We start from the raw sequence: 15,165 nt of genomic DNA on the forward strand, positions 1-15,165 counted from the left end.
CGCTCTCCCTGTTCAAAAACCCTTTGTTTACTAAAAAAACAACTTCTGTTTAGCTTTCTCATATAACATCTGGTCTACTAATCTTGTCTGAGTTTTCAATGCAGAAACATTACCAGGTGACGGGTCAACTGAACAAATATTAATCAGGGAAGTCAAATGTGCTTGTGCAGCAGCCAGAGCAATACCCGAGGACCGCTTGAATCGATTGATTCGGCGGGCCAGAGTATCCTGAGCATGAAGTTTAAAAGCTTCCCACACAATCCCCGCGGCTGCTGAGCCAACGTTAATGGAAAAAAAATAAGACCACTCCCGAGCCAGACCCTCCTGGTCCTCTATAGCAGTAAGCCAAAAAGAATGGAGACGCCAAGGGCGAGGGATCGCCTGGGGGGCTATACAAAAAGAGGACCAACAGGGTGCATGGACAGGGAGCGGGGCTCAAATCCTGTATCCCGGAGCGTAGGAAGGAGTTTGAAACTATAATAAATTCTATACGCGACATCGTGGAGTGGGTGGCTGAGAAGCACGAGTACAGGCGTAAATGGGGGTGCTGATAAAGCCAGGTCTCCGTCAGGGCAAAATCCCTGAACAGACATCCCAGCCGGGTGAGGGGCTGAGACCCCTGAGCCGTCACAACACATTGACGGTCAAGGGCCGGAGCCAATACCATGTTAAAGTCCCCCATCCAAACAGCCGGGACATCAGGGTGCTGAGCCACAAAGGACAAGCCCTCCTGAACCACCTCCGAGCTGTAAGGAGGGGGGACATAACAAGCCAGAAGCAGATACTGCTTGTTGTATAAAACCACATGCAGAAAAACAAACCTGCCCTGGGAGTCCAAACGAACAGAAATAAGGGGAATATGCACATGCTTAGAAATCAAAACCAAGACCCCTCGGGAAGCAGAAGTGTAGGTGGCATGATACGTCCATCCAATCCATGGACGCTTAAGCGCAAGCTGGAGTTGTCCAGTAATATGCGCCTCCACCAAAACTACAATATCCGCTCTATATGTTTTAAGGCACTAAAGATGGCGGAACGTTTCACTTTGCCCCGGAGGCCTCTCACGTTCCACGTAAGAAACTTCACATTAGCCATCACAGCATAAAGATAAAAAAGAGAAACAGCCCAATTTTGACACCTCCCTCCTACTGCCCTGATAGTAACCTGAGGCTTACTGGCTACTACTCCCTGTTCATTGCCCCCCGACGAACCTCCCTTCCCCCCCCCCCTTTTTTTCCTTCTCCGCCTCTCCGCCTCCCTACGTGATATGTTCTGGCACCAACAACACACCTGTTTGAGTCTGTCAAGAACTACAGAGTGCACCCCGCAGGCTCCCTGGTTTGGCATGCTTTTCCTGGTTTTACTTATTGTATCCTCTGTTTCCCCCGTCTAGTTGCATTACCATGTGGATTATCGCACACATTTATCCTTTCTCACGTAATACCGAACTACTGGGCTTTGTTCACCCTTGCTTCGCCTGCTGCTTGGCCGCGCCTCCCCACCTGGGCACAGAGTGTTCCCTTTATGGGGTGCCTATGGGTTGGCTACGCCGGTTGCAGAGCCCTGGCCACAGCCCCCCTGGTTGCCTCTTATCTACCTACTCCTAAGTTTGACCCATGGTTATTGTAGCCATTTTTTTGTTAGCGCATCTGGCTTGTACTCATCTTGTCACTCTGTTTACCAATTGTTGTTACCTGTTTACTTTGTTCTCCAATAAAATGTTTGAACCAGAAAAAAGAAAAACAGCATATATGTGCGGGGAACTCCCAAGGCAGGTGTACACATCATTATATTTAGAAAAAGCAGGTAGTAAAAAACGATCATTGTATCAATTAAGCAACCACATCAAGTGCATAATAAGTGAATTAAACTGTGAGAAAACAAAAAACAACTGACCCCATCCACCCCTCCCCCCGCCCCGCTCTCCACAGCATCAACTGTATGGGAGCATAATACCCCAACCCCATGAAGAGCAGGCATATAAAACAAAACATGAATGGGGCTATTGCCTGAGCAAAAAACCCATATTTAAACAGTGAAAAAAAATACCAGCTCCTCACGACTATCATTTGACAATAGGGGGCGACCATACACTGGATTGCACCGGATTGGTTGTAGAACTAATAAAATTACACATGTAATTGATGGTAATAGAGCCATAAAAGCGTCACTCCTGCAACAAGGGTCCTATTCCTGTGCATTATAAATCAAAACTTAAAGAAGGATAGCATCAGGAGCAGGAACCCTTTTAACAAAATTAATTTGAAAATGTGGTGTTCACTAAAGTATAAAGTGGGACTCCATTCTCCATGATCAATATTTCACATTGGTTCACTGACCAAAAAACAAAAAACAAAAAAAAAAAAAAAGGAAGGATTTGCCTTCTAACAAAGTACAATTTTGACACGCAGAGAGATTAGCAATAAATCTAGAATACTTTAGCAATAAAAACAGTATTACATCTCTGGTAATCAGGCAGGATGATAACGGTCAGCTTCCCGTTGATCCAAACACTCCGAGGCCAAAGAAGGATCTACAAAAAAGATAGCTTTATCATCACAGATTACACGCAGCCGAGCTGGAAACAGCATAGCATACTTCAAATGTTGCACACGTAGGCGCTGTTTAATATCTGCAAAGCGAGAACTAAGCTTTTGTACTTCCGCAGAGAAGTCCGGGAACGCCGCAATGCGGCCATTGTGAAAAGGAATATTGCCCCGTTCTCGGGTTAACCGTAATACAGCATCGCGGTCACGAAAATGAAGAAGTTTAGCGATAAGAGTGCGTGGAGGGGAGCCCTCGGGTGGGCGACGAGCCGGCATGCGATGAGCTCTCTCCACTGCAAACATGACAGAAAAGGCTTCCCTGCTAAAGTGCTTTATCAATAAGTTCTCCAAAAATGTGGCAGCATCCGAGCCCTCCGCACCTTCAGGCAACCCGATAAAACGCAGATTACTGCGGCGTGCCCTATTTTCCAGGTCGTCCTGCTTCTGTGCTAAATGCTGGAGCTGACGCTGCATGGAGTCTGCAGTATGTTGAAGAGGGTGTAAAACATCCTAAGCTCTGCTAATTCTGGTCTCCGTCTCAGTCACCCTGTCTCTCAATTTAGCCATGTCTTGCCGGATAAGTAATACATCTGTTTTTACCTCCTCAATCTTAGTTGTGAGTATGGTTTGACAGGTAGCTATGGCCTCCAGGACACGGGCGGTGTCTGCAGCAGGAGTATCTGACGGAACGGCTCCATCTTGGGCCTCTGTATCCCGATCCAGGCTGCGGAATTTATCGAGCTGTTGTACAGCCGCCGCGGTCTTTTTCCGTGGGGACATATCCCTCGGAGTGGCGGCGGTCTCCCCAACAACTAATGCCGATGTATAAGCAGTTTGAGGCACCCAGGATAGTAGAACAGGATATAGCAGGAGCAGAGCTCAGCTCATGTGTGTCCTACACCATTGCCGTCCATGGCCCGCCCCAGGTCTAGATTTGTCCACCACTTCAAACCTAGGATATTGACAAGCAAATGTCCATTTCTAGTTAGTATTAGCAAGGGCTATATCAAGTCCCAAATACTTTTGGATTTTACTCTTTATTTACCTTTATCCTATAGCAGCTGCTATTACAACTCCCCCCCCCACCTCCCCCACGAATATTTATATATTTATTTATTAAATTAACTCCCTCCTCCCAACTAGGACATCCATAGGCGCGAGGGATATACACCCTTTTGGAGTATATATTCACTTGTATCTGCCCACTCTGCCAGAAGTACCAATACCTGGTTTAATGATCATGGTATCACTGCGTAAATGGTCGGCAAACTCGCCTGACCTAAACATCATAACCAAATCTGTGAAGTATTGTCAAAAGGAATAAAAGACACACCAGACCCCAAAAATGCAGATGAGCTGAAAGCCGCTATCAAAGCAACCTGGGCTTCGGTAACACCTCAGCAGTTAGTTTCACAAGCTATATTCATAGTCAACATTTGGCGATGTTAGGAACAGATATGTATTTTAAGAAAAATGTCTGTATCTGAGACTCTTGTGATATTTCGCGTCATTATGGTACATCTAACTAAAAAGATTGTTATGGTTAGAATCCCTTGCCTTATGGAATGCCTGATTAAGTCACATTTTATCCGTTGTTCAAACTTGACCTTCAAAGCGAATACTTCCACCAAAAAAAAATAAAAAATCACCTATATTAGAGCAATGTTTCCGCACCCGTAAATACTGGCATGCTGATTTGTTTTTGGTTGTTGGGTTGAAAACTAGTTGTACGCAAAACACTTGGATGCTGTAGGCTTTCTGTAGAGACTTTGTGTATAGAAATCAGTGAACAAGGTTTACTGTCAAAGACGCAAAAAGCAACCTGCATCTCATCACAGGTCATCATGAATTTAAGATTGTATACATTAGGTTCAAGGCTCTTCACAAACTTCTGTGCCTCCTGTTTGATGCCTGTCCACATTATCAGGACATAATCAATGTATCAGGATAAAATCCTTGACAGGTACACTGATAAGTTCCCAAGAGCTGACTATCCCAATCCCCCAGACTTGGTGCCCATATCTCTGAGGCCTGACAAAAAAATTGCTGATCAAAACAGAATTTGTTATGGGTCATTAAAATCTCAATAAATCCGTAAAGAGATTGTGTCTTTCTTTTTTCACTGGCCTGGCCCGTACTACCTTACACACAGCTTCCAGTCCCATGTGTGGAATCAAGGAATATGGCAACTGAAAAAAAAAAATTCCTTCAGGGACCACAAAGTGATTCAGTAAAGCAAGCATGTGTGTTGTGTTGCAAACATAAAAGGTAAACTGGTAACAAGCAGCTTTTAAAGCCAAATAATATATTGACTATTTTTTTCCTTAACAATTTGCCCTTCAGAAGATTTTACTCCCTTCATGGCCCGGCCATTTTTTGCTATTCAGCACTGCGCTACTTTAACTGACAATTGCACGGTCATGAAACACTACACAAACAAAATTTATATAATTTTATTTTTCACACAAATACAGCATTCTTTCGGTGATATTTGATAACAGTATTTTTGCAATGTAAATGAAAGAAGAAAGAAAATGAAGAAAAAAATGTGAGGATTTCTCTTGACCATAAATAGGGCACAAAAAAACTAAAAATATATTCTTCCTAAAAGAGAAAACAAAGGGGGGAACTTACCACATTATGCTGTCCCAAACCATTCAGAGGTTGAGGAAGATTTTGTTCCAACCATTGTGGAGCGCCACCATGAACTATTTGCTCTCTTAACCAAACAAGGCTTATAAATGCACAGAGTGTGCATGTAACAACAAAGCACCCCTGTAAACAGTCTGCTAATAGATTTTCCCTGTAACAAAAAAACAAAAAGGTTCACTAGTTACAACTGAATAAATGAGTAGAATTCATGTAATTTGCTCACATGGTACACACAAGTAAGCCTATGTGGGCATAAAGGCTTTTATTTTTGTTTACTTTTCCTGTCATATACAGCAGTGGTCCTCAACCCTGGTCCTCAGGGCACACTAACAGGCCAGGTTTGCAAGATAACCGAAATACATCCCAGGTGATATAACTTGCTGCCCAGTGATTGCAGTACTCTAGTCTGCATCTCCCCAAGGTAATACTTAAAATCTGGCCTGTTAGTGGGCCCTGAGGACCGGAGTTGAGGACCACTAATATACACTACTGCTTTCACTGCAGACACACAATCAGTGGTGGCCCGTCCATTGGGGGCGCAGGGGGCGCCCTCCCCCATCCATGCATCAGGACTTGCCTGCCGGCCGCACTGCTGGAGCTGTGGGTTTTGCCGCCCCCCCAAATTATCATGAACCAGCCGCCACTGCTGTGATGCACAGATCCTTTCTCCACAGTTGCTAGTCAGGGACTGTAGTTAGAGCTATGGGTATTTTACAAATTTCTACTTTCAATAAAACATTAAAAATCGAGCAGTCATAACTTGAAGTTTGCAGTACACTGCAGCTAAAATAAATGTGCTTACCAAAATAAATTATACTTTACATTAATGTGAAAAAAAGTGATGCTATACAGACAATTATATGTACACCATGTACGGTAGATTATTCTTTTTCCAAGTAATAACCTACTGAAATTTAGGAACACAGTTTTTATAAAAATATCTCTGTCTTAGCATTTTAACCACTTAAGCCCCGGAAGATTTTACCCCCTTCCTGACCAGGGGGTATTTTGCGATTCGGCACTGTGTGACTTTAACGGACCATTGCGCGGTCGTGCGACGCTGTACCTAAACTAATTTGACGTCCTTTTTTTCCCACAAACAGAGCTTTCTTTTGGTGGTATTTGATCACCTGTGCGATTTTTTGATCATGCGCTATAAACAAAAAAAGAGCGACAATTTTGCAAAAATAACAATATTTTTCACATTTTTTTTATATGAAATTCCCCCCCAAAAAAATGTAAAAATCAAAAATTTTTAACATTTTCGGCCAATTTGTTTTATGCTACATATGTTTGGTATAAAAAAAAAAAAAATCGCAAAAAGCGTATTTTGATTGGTTTGCGCAAAAGTTATCGCGTTTACTAACAAGGGAAAGATTTCTGTCATTTTTGTTGTTTTTTTTTTAACGCGTAATGGCGGCGATCTGCGATTTTTTTGCGGTACTGCGACATTGCGGCGGACAGATCGGACCCTTGACTGACATTTTTGACACTATTGGGGTTTCCAGTGACATTTCTACAGTAATCAGTGCTATACATATGCACTGTTACTGTAAAAATGCACTGGCAGTGAAGGGGTTAACTTTATTTGAGAGGGAGGGGCTGTGTGTGTCCCTAGGGGCGTGATTCTAACTGTGATTGGCTGTGGCTTGAGGTGTAGGAACAATGATCAACGGTCCTACATAGTAGAACCGTGTGATCATCGTTTCTACACCGGGGAGAATGACAGGCGGCTTGTTTACATTAGCCGCCTGCCTTTCTCCCTCTCCCCCGACGATCGCCGAGTGACCGACGGACATCGGGTCCGCCGGCCACACGCGCGGGGGGGGTCCGTGACCGAGCGGGAGCGCGCCTCTGGCGGCACGCTCTCGCTCCCCAGAGTCTCACAAGCTAGCGACGAAGACCTACATCGCTCTGCCTCTGAGGGGCTGACTGCCGCAGTAAATATACTGTGAGCAGTCGGCAAGTGGTTAATATAATGTACCCAATTATAAAAGCAAATGTCTATGTACCTCTCGATACACTTTTCTTTCTTAAACTGGCATACTATTTTGGCATTTATTTTTACCAAATCAAAAATAACCTGAAGGTCTTCCCAATTCAATAATATGTAATAGATTTTTTTTGGAAAGGCTTTCATAACGTCCAGTACTTCGTATATCTAAAGGAGTATGTCCAGCTAATTGCAACATGTTTTTCTAGCTTTATATACACTGTGAAATGCATTTTTTATGGTAGGTTGAAAGAGGAATTCAGGCCACAAGTTTATTTGAAGTTGTCAGGTTTTATTCTTGTATTCATGAGTGGCAACTGAGAAAATAAGTGAGCACTCTCAAACTGGGGCCAAAATCAGCAAGAAAATCACTATCAAACTAAGAACTAGTTTAACCACTGTGCACTTTCAACCCCTTCCTGCCCAGACTGATTTTCAGCTTTCAGCGCTCTCACACTTTAAATGACAATTACTCAATCATGCAACACTGTACCCATAAAAAATTTGCGTCCTTTTTTTCACACAAATAGAGCTTTCTTTTGATGGTATTTAATCACTACTGGGTTTTTTATTTTTTGTGCTTTAAATAAAAAAAGACTGAAAATATTGTGAAAAAAACGCATTTTTCTTTGTTTCTGTCATAAAATTTAGCAAATGAGTAATTTTTCCTCACAAATTTTGGCCAAAATTTATACTGCTACTTATCTTTGGTAAAAATAACCCAAATAAGTGTATATTATTTGGTCTTTGTGAAAGTTATAGAGTCCACAAGTTATGGTGATATTCATTGAAAATTGATCACACTTGACCACACCTGATGTACTGAAGGCCTATCTCATTTCTTGAGACACTAAAAAGTCAGGAAAGTAGAAATACCCCCCAAATGACCCCTTTTTGGAAAGTAGACATTCCAAGGTATTTAATAAGGGGCATGGTGAGTTTTTTGAAGTTGTCATTTTTTCCCACAACTCTTTGCAAAATGATTTTTTTTTTTTTACAAATTGACGTATTAACAGGTTATTTCTCTCACACAGCATATGTATACTTGCAACTACACCCCAAAACACATTCTACTACTCCTCCCGAGTATGGCGATACCACATGTGTGAGACTTTTTCACAGCCTGGCCACATACAGAGGCCTAACATCCAAGTAGTACCGTCCGGCATTCTAGGAGCACAAATTACACATATAATTTCCTGACAACCTATCGTACTTTTGAAGGCCCTGGAGCACCAGGACAATGGAAACCCCCATAAAATGACCCCATTTTGGAAAGCAAACAGCCCAACGTATAATTTTTGAGGCATAATGAGTCTTTTGAATATGTCATTTTTTTCCACAAGTTTTTGGAAAATGTGGAAAGAAAATGAAAACACATTTTTTTTTACACAAAGCTGTCCATTTATGCAATATTTCTAACACATAGCATGTACATAGCAAAAATTGCACCCCAAAATACATTCTGCTATTCCTCCTGAGTATGGCGATACCACATGTGTAACACTTTTTCACAGCCTGGCCACATACAAAGGCCTAACATCCAAGTAGCGCTTTACACAAAGTTGTCCATTTATCCACTTTAAGACTGGGCCTATTTTTGACACTTGGTGTTTAAAAGCTAAAATCATTTTTTTTGCTAGAAAACTACTTGGAACCCCCAAACATTATGTATATATATTTTTTTTAGCAGAGACCCTAGAGAATAAAATGGAGATCGTTGCAATATTTTTTATCACACCATATTTGCGCAGCAGTCTTCCAAATGCGATTTTTTTGAAACAAATTCACTTTTTTGAACTAAAAAATAAGAAAACAGTAAATTTAGCCCATTTTTTTTCCATAATGTGAAAGATAATGTTACGCCGAGTAATTAGATACCCAACATGTCATGCTTCAAAATTGCGCATGCTCACAGAATGGCGCCAAACATTGGTACTTAAAAATCCCCATAGGCAACATTTTAAAACTTTCTGCAGGTTACTAGCTTAGAGTTACAGAGGAGGTCTAGGGCTCAAATTATTGCTCTCGCTCCAACGATCGCGGTGACACCTCACATGTATGGTTTGAACACCGTTTATATACGTGGGCGGGACTTGCGTATGCATTTGCTTCTGCGCGCGAGCTAACGGGGACAGGGCGCTTTAATTTTTTTTTTTCCTATTTATTTTATTTATTATTTTTTTATTTTTACACAGTTTAAAAAAAAAATGTTTTGATCATTTTTATTCCCATTACAAGGAATGTAAACATCCCTTGTAATAGAAATAGGCATGACAGGTCCTCTTTATTGTGAGATCTGGGGTCAAAAAGACCTCACACCTCACAACTACACTAAAAAGAAAAAAAAAAAAAAGAAAAAAAAAAAGCGGCCCTTTAAACCGGTTGCTAGGCAACGTCTTTGACGTAGCTCCGGTCCTCCAAGACCATAGAGTCGAGTGAGGGCCATCTTGCCCTCACTCGACTTCCTGTCTCTGAGGATCCGGGACCGGATAGTTTTCCCCGCTGCCGGCGGGTCCGGTAAGCTGGGAAAACGTCTGGGACGCGGCAGGAGGGGGGGGGGGGGGTCACCTCTTCCCCTTCACCGTAAGGGTAATTCCGCGGCGAATCCGCCACTGGGACCACCCTTATCTGAAAGCCTACCGCCCGCCGTTTCAAAAAATACCGGGGTTATGGGGGCTATCTGCTGCCATAACCCCAGTATTTAGCTTTTAATGGCCGACGCATATAGTCATTAGGCGGTCAGTAAGTGATTGCATGTATATGGCAAACAGGTGACGATGACTGATGGGGTGACAGGTGACAATGACTGATGGGGTGACAGGTGACAATGACTGATGGGGTGACAGGTGACAATGACTGATGGGGTGACAGGTGACAATGACTGATGGGGTGACAGGTGACAATGACTGATGGGGAGACAGGTGACAATGACTGATGGGGAGACAGGTGACAATGACTGATGGGGAGACAGGTGACAATGACTGATGGGGTGACAGGTGACAATGACTGATGGGGTGACAGGTGACAATGACTGATGGGGTGACAGGTGACAATGACTGATGGGGTGACAGGTGACAATGACTGATGGGGTGACAGGTGACAATGACTGATGGGGTGACAGGTGACAATGACTGATGGGGTGACAGGTGACAATGACTGATGGGGTGACAGGTGACAATGACTTATGGGGTGACAGGTGACAATGACTGATGGGGTGACAGGTGACAATGACTGATGGGGTGACAGGTGACAATGACTGATGGGGTGACAGGTGACAATGACTGATGGGGTGACAGGTGACAATGACTGATGGGGTGACAGGTGACAATGACTGATGGGGTGACAGGTGACAATGACTGATGGGGTGACAGGTGACAATGACTGATGGGGTGACAGGTGACAATGACTGATGGGGTGACAGGTGACAATGACTGATGGGGTGACAGGTGACAATGACTGATGGGGTGACAATGACTGATGGGGTGACAATGATTGATGAGGTGACAGGTGATGTTGATTGATGAGGTGACAAGTGACGATGATTGATGAGGTGACAAGTGACGATGATTGATGAGGTGACAGATGACAATCACTGACGGGGTGACATGTGACGATGATTGATGGGGTGACAAGTGACGATGATTGATGGGGTAACAGATGACGATGACTGATGGGGTGACAGGTGACGGTGATTGATGGGGTGACAGGCGATGGTCACTGATGGGTGACAGGTGACGGGAGATGGTGCACGGCGGTACTGATGGCAGTCTCTGGTGACCGGTGAACTTTAGGCTATGTTCACATGTGAGCGTAGCGATCGTGGGCAGATTCACTGCGATTCTGCCCGCGATCCAGAAATCATTGCAAATTGTGGGACGCCTGTGCGTTGCCTGTGATTTGCAATAGCACCCCAAACGCTGTGCGATGTTGCTGCGATTTCCGCCTGCCGAATCGAGGTAACATCACGCAAACAACGCATGGCGCCCCAAAGAAGCTCTTGTACCTTTTTTGGGCATCATGCGATGTTTGCGTGATGTTACCGCGATTCGGCAGGCGGAAATCGCAGCAGCATCGCACAGCGTTTGGGGTGCTATTGCAAAAAAATGGGCAACGCACAGGCGTCCCGCAATTTGCAATGATTTCCGGATCGCGGGCAGAATCGCGGTGATTCTGCCTGCGATCGCTGCGCTCACATGTGAACGTAGCCTTATGGGTGTCAATTTCTGGGCACTGATGAGGTGACTGTTGGGTGACAGGTGACATTGGGGGGGGGGGGGGGCTGAGGACTGTGTGGGGGGACCTTTATTTGTGTGATTTTACTTTTTACAGGTGTACAGAGCAGTAACTCACTATTTCTAGCTCTGCTCCCCTCATACTGGAAACTGTAGGAGGGGAGAAGAGCTAGTAACAGTCAGTTACTGCTCTGTGTTTACATTTTGTGATCGGCTGTGAATGGATTCACAGCCAATCACTTAGTAAACAGTCACTGTCAGTGACTGTTTACTACCGCCGGTGACAGCTGTGTTCCTACGGAACACAGTGCCACCGACATGACCGCGCTGCGCGCTCCCGATCGCGCATGCGCGGTCATCTTCCGGGCTCCGCTATTGTGATCGGCTGTGTCATTGGAACACAGCCGATCACGTGGGAAACAGCCATGCCTATTGGCTGTTTCCCCCCTGCCGGTGACCGGCTGTGTCCCGGGGACACGCCGACACCGGCAGTGCACGGCGGCGCGCCCGCGATCGCGCGCCTGCCCTGCATTTCCTGCGGACGTCATATGACGTCCGCCCAGGATAATAGCCGCACCGTCCCGCCGTCATAGGACGGCGGGCGGGCGGTAAGTAGTTAACAAAACGCTGAGATTTATATCCACTCTCTATTGTGCTTCAGACATGCTCAATACGAGTCGATATGGAATAATACATGTCTCATAATAACATTAATGTATTGCATTATACAGCAGCCGTCATTTTGGAGCCCATATATAAAATGCAGGCTGCGCATTTGAACCTGTCATACTTCACAGAGCTCTCTCTGTTTAACCACCTCCCACCCGGGCCATTGTAAATATACGGCCGGGTGGGAGTCTCCTCCTTCTGATCGGACGTTCCGGAACGTCCTTCAGAAGGAGAGAGATTGCGCCGCCGCGGGCACGCGCAGCGGCGCAATCTCGATGTGCCTGTGTCCCTAGGACACAGAGCAACAAGCCTTGGCAGGAGGACCCTGTGACTGGCCCTCCTGATCACATGACGGCTGTGTCCAATCACAGCCGTCATGTAATGTCAATACAGCCGTTGTAACGGCTTCGATCTCTTCTCCTCCTGACAGATCCCGTCAGTGAGGAGAAGAGCAGAGGATCGATACTGCAGCCGGGGTGATCAGTGAGTATTTCTAATTACTCACTGATCACAGGGGCGGTCTGTGCTGGTAATCAGATGATTGATTACCAGTGCAGCCCTGGGGGGAGGGGGTGCCACCAGAGCCACCAGGGATGCCCACCCATGACCACCAGGGATGCCCACCATGGCCACCAGGGATGGCAAACAGGGCTCAGAGAGCCTGCCAGTGGTGCCCCCCTATTAGTGCTGCCCACCAATGCCATCTATCAGTGCTGCCCACCAGTGCCCGTTATTGCCATCAGTGCCGCCCACCAGTGCCCGTTATTGCCATCAGTGCCGCCCACCAGTGCCCATTATTGCCCACCAGTGCTGCCTATCAGTGCCCCCCATCAGTGCCCACCAGTGCCCCCCATCAGTGCCCACCAGTGCCCCCCATCAGTGCCGCCTATCAGTGCCCATCAGCGCCGCCTATCAGTGCCCATCAGCGCCGCCTATCAGTGCCCATCAGCGCCGCCTATCAGTGCCCATCAGCGCCGCCTATCAGTGCCCACCAATGCTGCATATCAGTGCTATCAGTGCCGCATATCAGTGCTATCTATCAGTGCCACATATCAGTGCCTATCAGTGCCCATCAGTGCCACATATCAGTGCTACCTATCAGTGCCCATCAGTGCTGCATATCAGTGCCCATCAGTGCTGCATATCAGTGCCCATCAGTGCTGCATATCAGTGCCACCCCATCAGTGCCACCCCATCAGTGCCACCCCATCAGTGCCACCCCATCAGTGTCTCCTCATCAGTGTCTCCTCATCAGTGTCTCCTCATCAGTGTCTCCTCATCAGTGCCTGTCAGTGCGGCGTCATCAGTGCAGGAAAAAACATATCTATTTACAAAATTTTATAACCTAAACAAAAAAACTGAATTTTTGTAAAATCTTACCTGTAAAATTCCTTTCTCTGAGTCCTCCGACAGTCGCCGCCTCTTCATATTCGTCACATATGGGGTATTAGACTTTGCTCCGAAGGAGTAGCTAGGCAACAGAATATGTTAACAATAAAGCTTTTAACATATCCCACCCTCAAGGGGTGGTCCCCTCAGTCAATACCCTCCTACTTCCTGCAACCATATCTCAGTTTTAGTGGAATAGCAGTAGAGTATACATTCAAACCCCAAAAGAGGGGCGGGGGCGGCGACTGTCGGAGGACTCAGAGAAAGGAATTTTACAGGTAAGATTTTACAAAAATTCCGTTTTCTCTTACGTCCTCCGACAGTCGCCGCCTCTTCATATTCGTCACATATGGGGACGTCCCAAAGCAGTGCAAACATGAGGGGTGGGAAACGCATCCGCGCCGAAAAGGCAACGCAGTCTCCGCATCAAAGAAAGGAACCTTACCAAAGGAAGGAAACCAGCTGGGCAACAGCAAAAAACAAGTGCTCAACAGGAGCAACAACCCAGGAAAAGACAAAAAACCAGGGGATACAAAAAACTATCCCAACAGCCAGGAGTCCCCAACAAGGGACCCTATGGAACAGCCGCACTAAGAACCTTGCGGCCAAAGGAAGCATCCGCCGATGCCTGAACATCTACTTTGTAGAATTTTGTGAAAGTGTGCACGGTCGACCAGGTCGCCGCCTTACACACCTGGGCTACAGAAGCCCCATGACGACAGGCCCAAGACGTACTCAAAGATCTAGTAGAGTGCGCCTTCACAGGGACAGGAGGAGCCTTACCCTGCAAAGCATAGGCCTGTTCAATGGTCTGCCTGATCCATTTGGCGATGGTAGAGGCCGAAGCCGCCATGCCCTTCCGAGGACCCTCTGGAAGAACAAACAAGGAGTCAGTCTTACGAAAAGACTCAGTCGATTTAAGGTAAACCCTTATCGCCCGAACAACATCCAGAGAATGCAATCTCACCTCCTTTGGATGTTTAGGCTTCGCGCACAGCGAAGGCAAGACAATATCCTCATTAAGATGGAATTCCGAAACTCGTTTTGGAAGAAAAGAAGGATTAGGTCGCAAGACCACCTTATCCAAATGAATAACCAGGTACGGAGACTTGCAGGACAAAGCCGCCAGCTCCGACACTCTGCGAGCCGAAGTGATCGCCACCAAAAAGGCGACCTTTTTGGACAACATAGACAACGAGATCTCCCTGATCTGTTCAAAAGGAGCACGTTGTAACACAGATAGAACGAGATTCAAGTCCCAAGGGGGCAAAGGATCCCTCCTAGGAGGAACCAGATGCCGCACACCCTGAATAAAAGTGCCAACCAAGGAGTTGGAAGCCACGGGACGTTGAAACAGAACGGCCAGCGCAGACACCTGACCCTTTATCGTAGCCAGCGCCAAACGCTGATCAACACCCGTCTGAAGAAAAGACAGCACACGGGAAACCGAGTACGTGCGAGGTGAAAACCCCCTGGACTCACACCAGGCAAAATAGGCCTTCCAAGTACGGTAATAAACCTTCCCAGAGGAAGACTTCCTCGCGTAGATCAAAGTATGAACGACCTCTGGAGAGAGACCCTTCTCCTTCAGGACCTCTGTCTCAACAGCCAGGCCGTCAAAGCCAGCGACTGTAAAGCAGGATGGTAAATCGGTCCCTGAGACAGTAGATCGTCTCGAAGA

The 15,165-nt window shown here is 45.9% G+C and overlaps 1 protein-coding gene across 3 annotated transcripts in view; it reads right to left on the reverse strand.

The window, feature by feature from the left end:
• The window catches only part of MARCHF6 (membrane associated ring-CH-type finger 6), a 1,229,180-nt gene that overhangs the window by 876,076 nt on the left and 337,939 nt on the right, over positions 1 to 15,165 (reverse strand). For all 3 annotated transcript variants that reach the window (XM_082259541.1, XM_082259540.1, XM_082259539.1), the window contains exon 6: positions 5,181 to 5,349. In XM_082259541.1, coding sequence (XP_082115667.1) covers positions 5,181 to 5,349 — 169 coding nt within the window. The remainder of the gene's footprint in view (positions 1 to 5,180; positions 5,350 to 15,165) is intronic.

Source organism: Pelophylax lessonae (genome assembly GCF_965119305.1).
Source record: "Pelophylax lessonae genome assembly, chromosome: 5".
NCBI classification, from domain to species: Eukaryota; Metazoa; Chordata; class Amphibia; order Anura; family Ranidae; genus Pelophylax; species Pelophylax lessonae.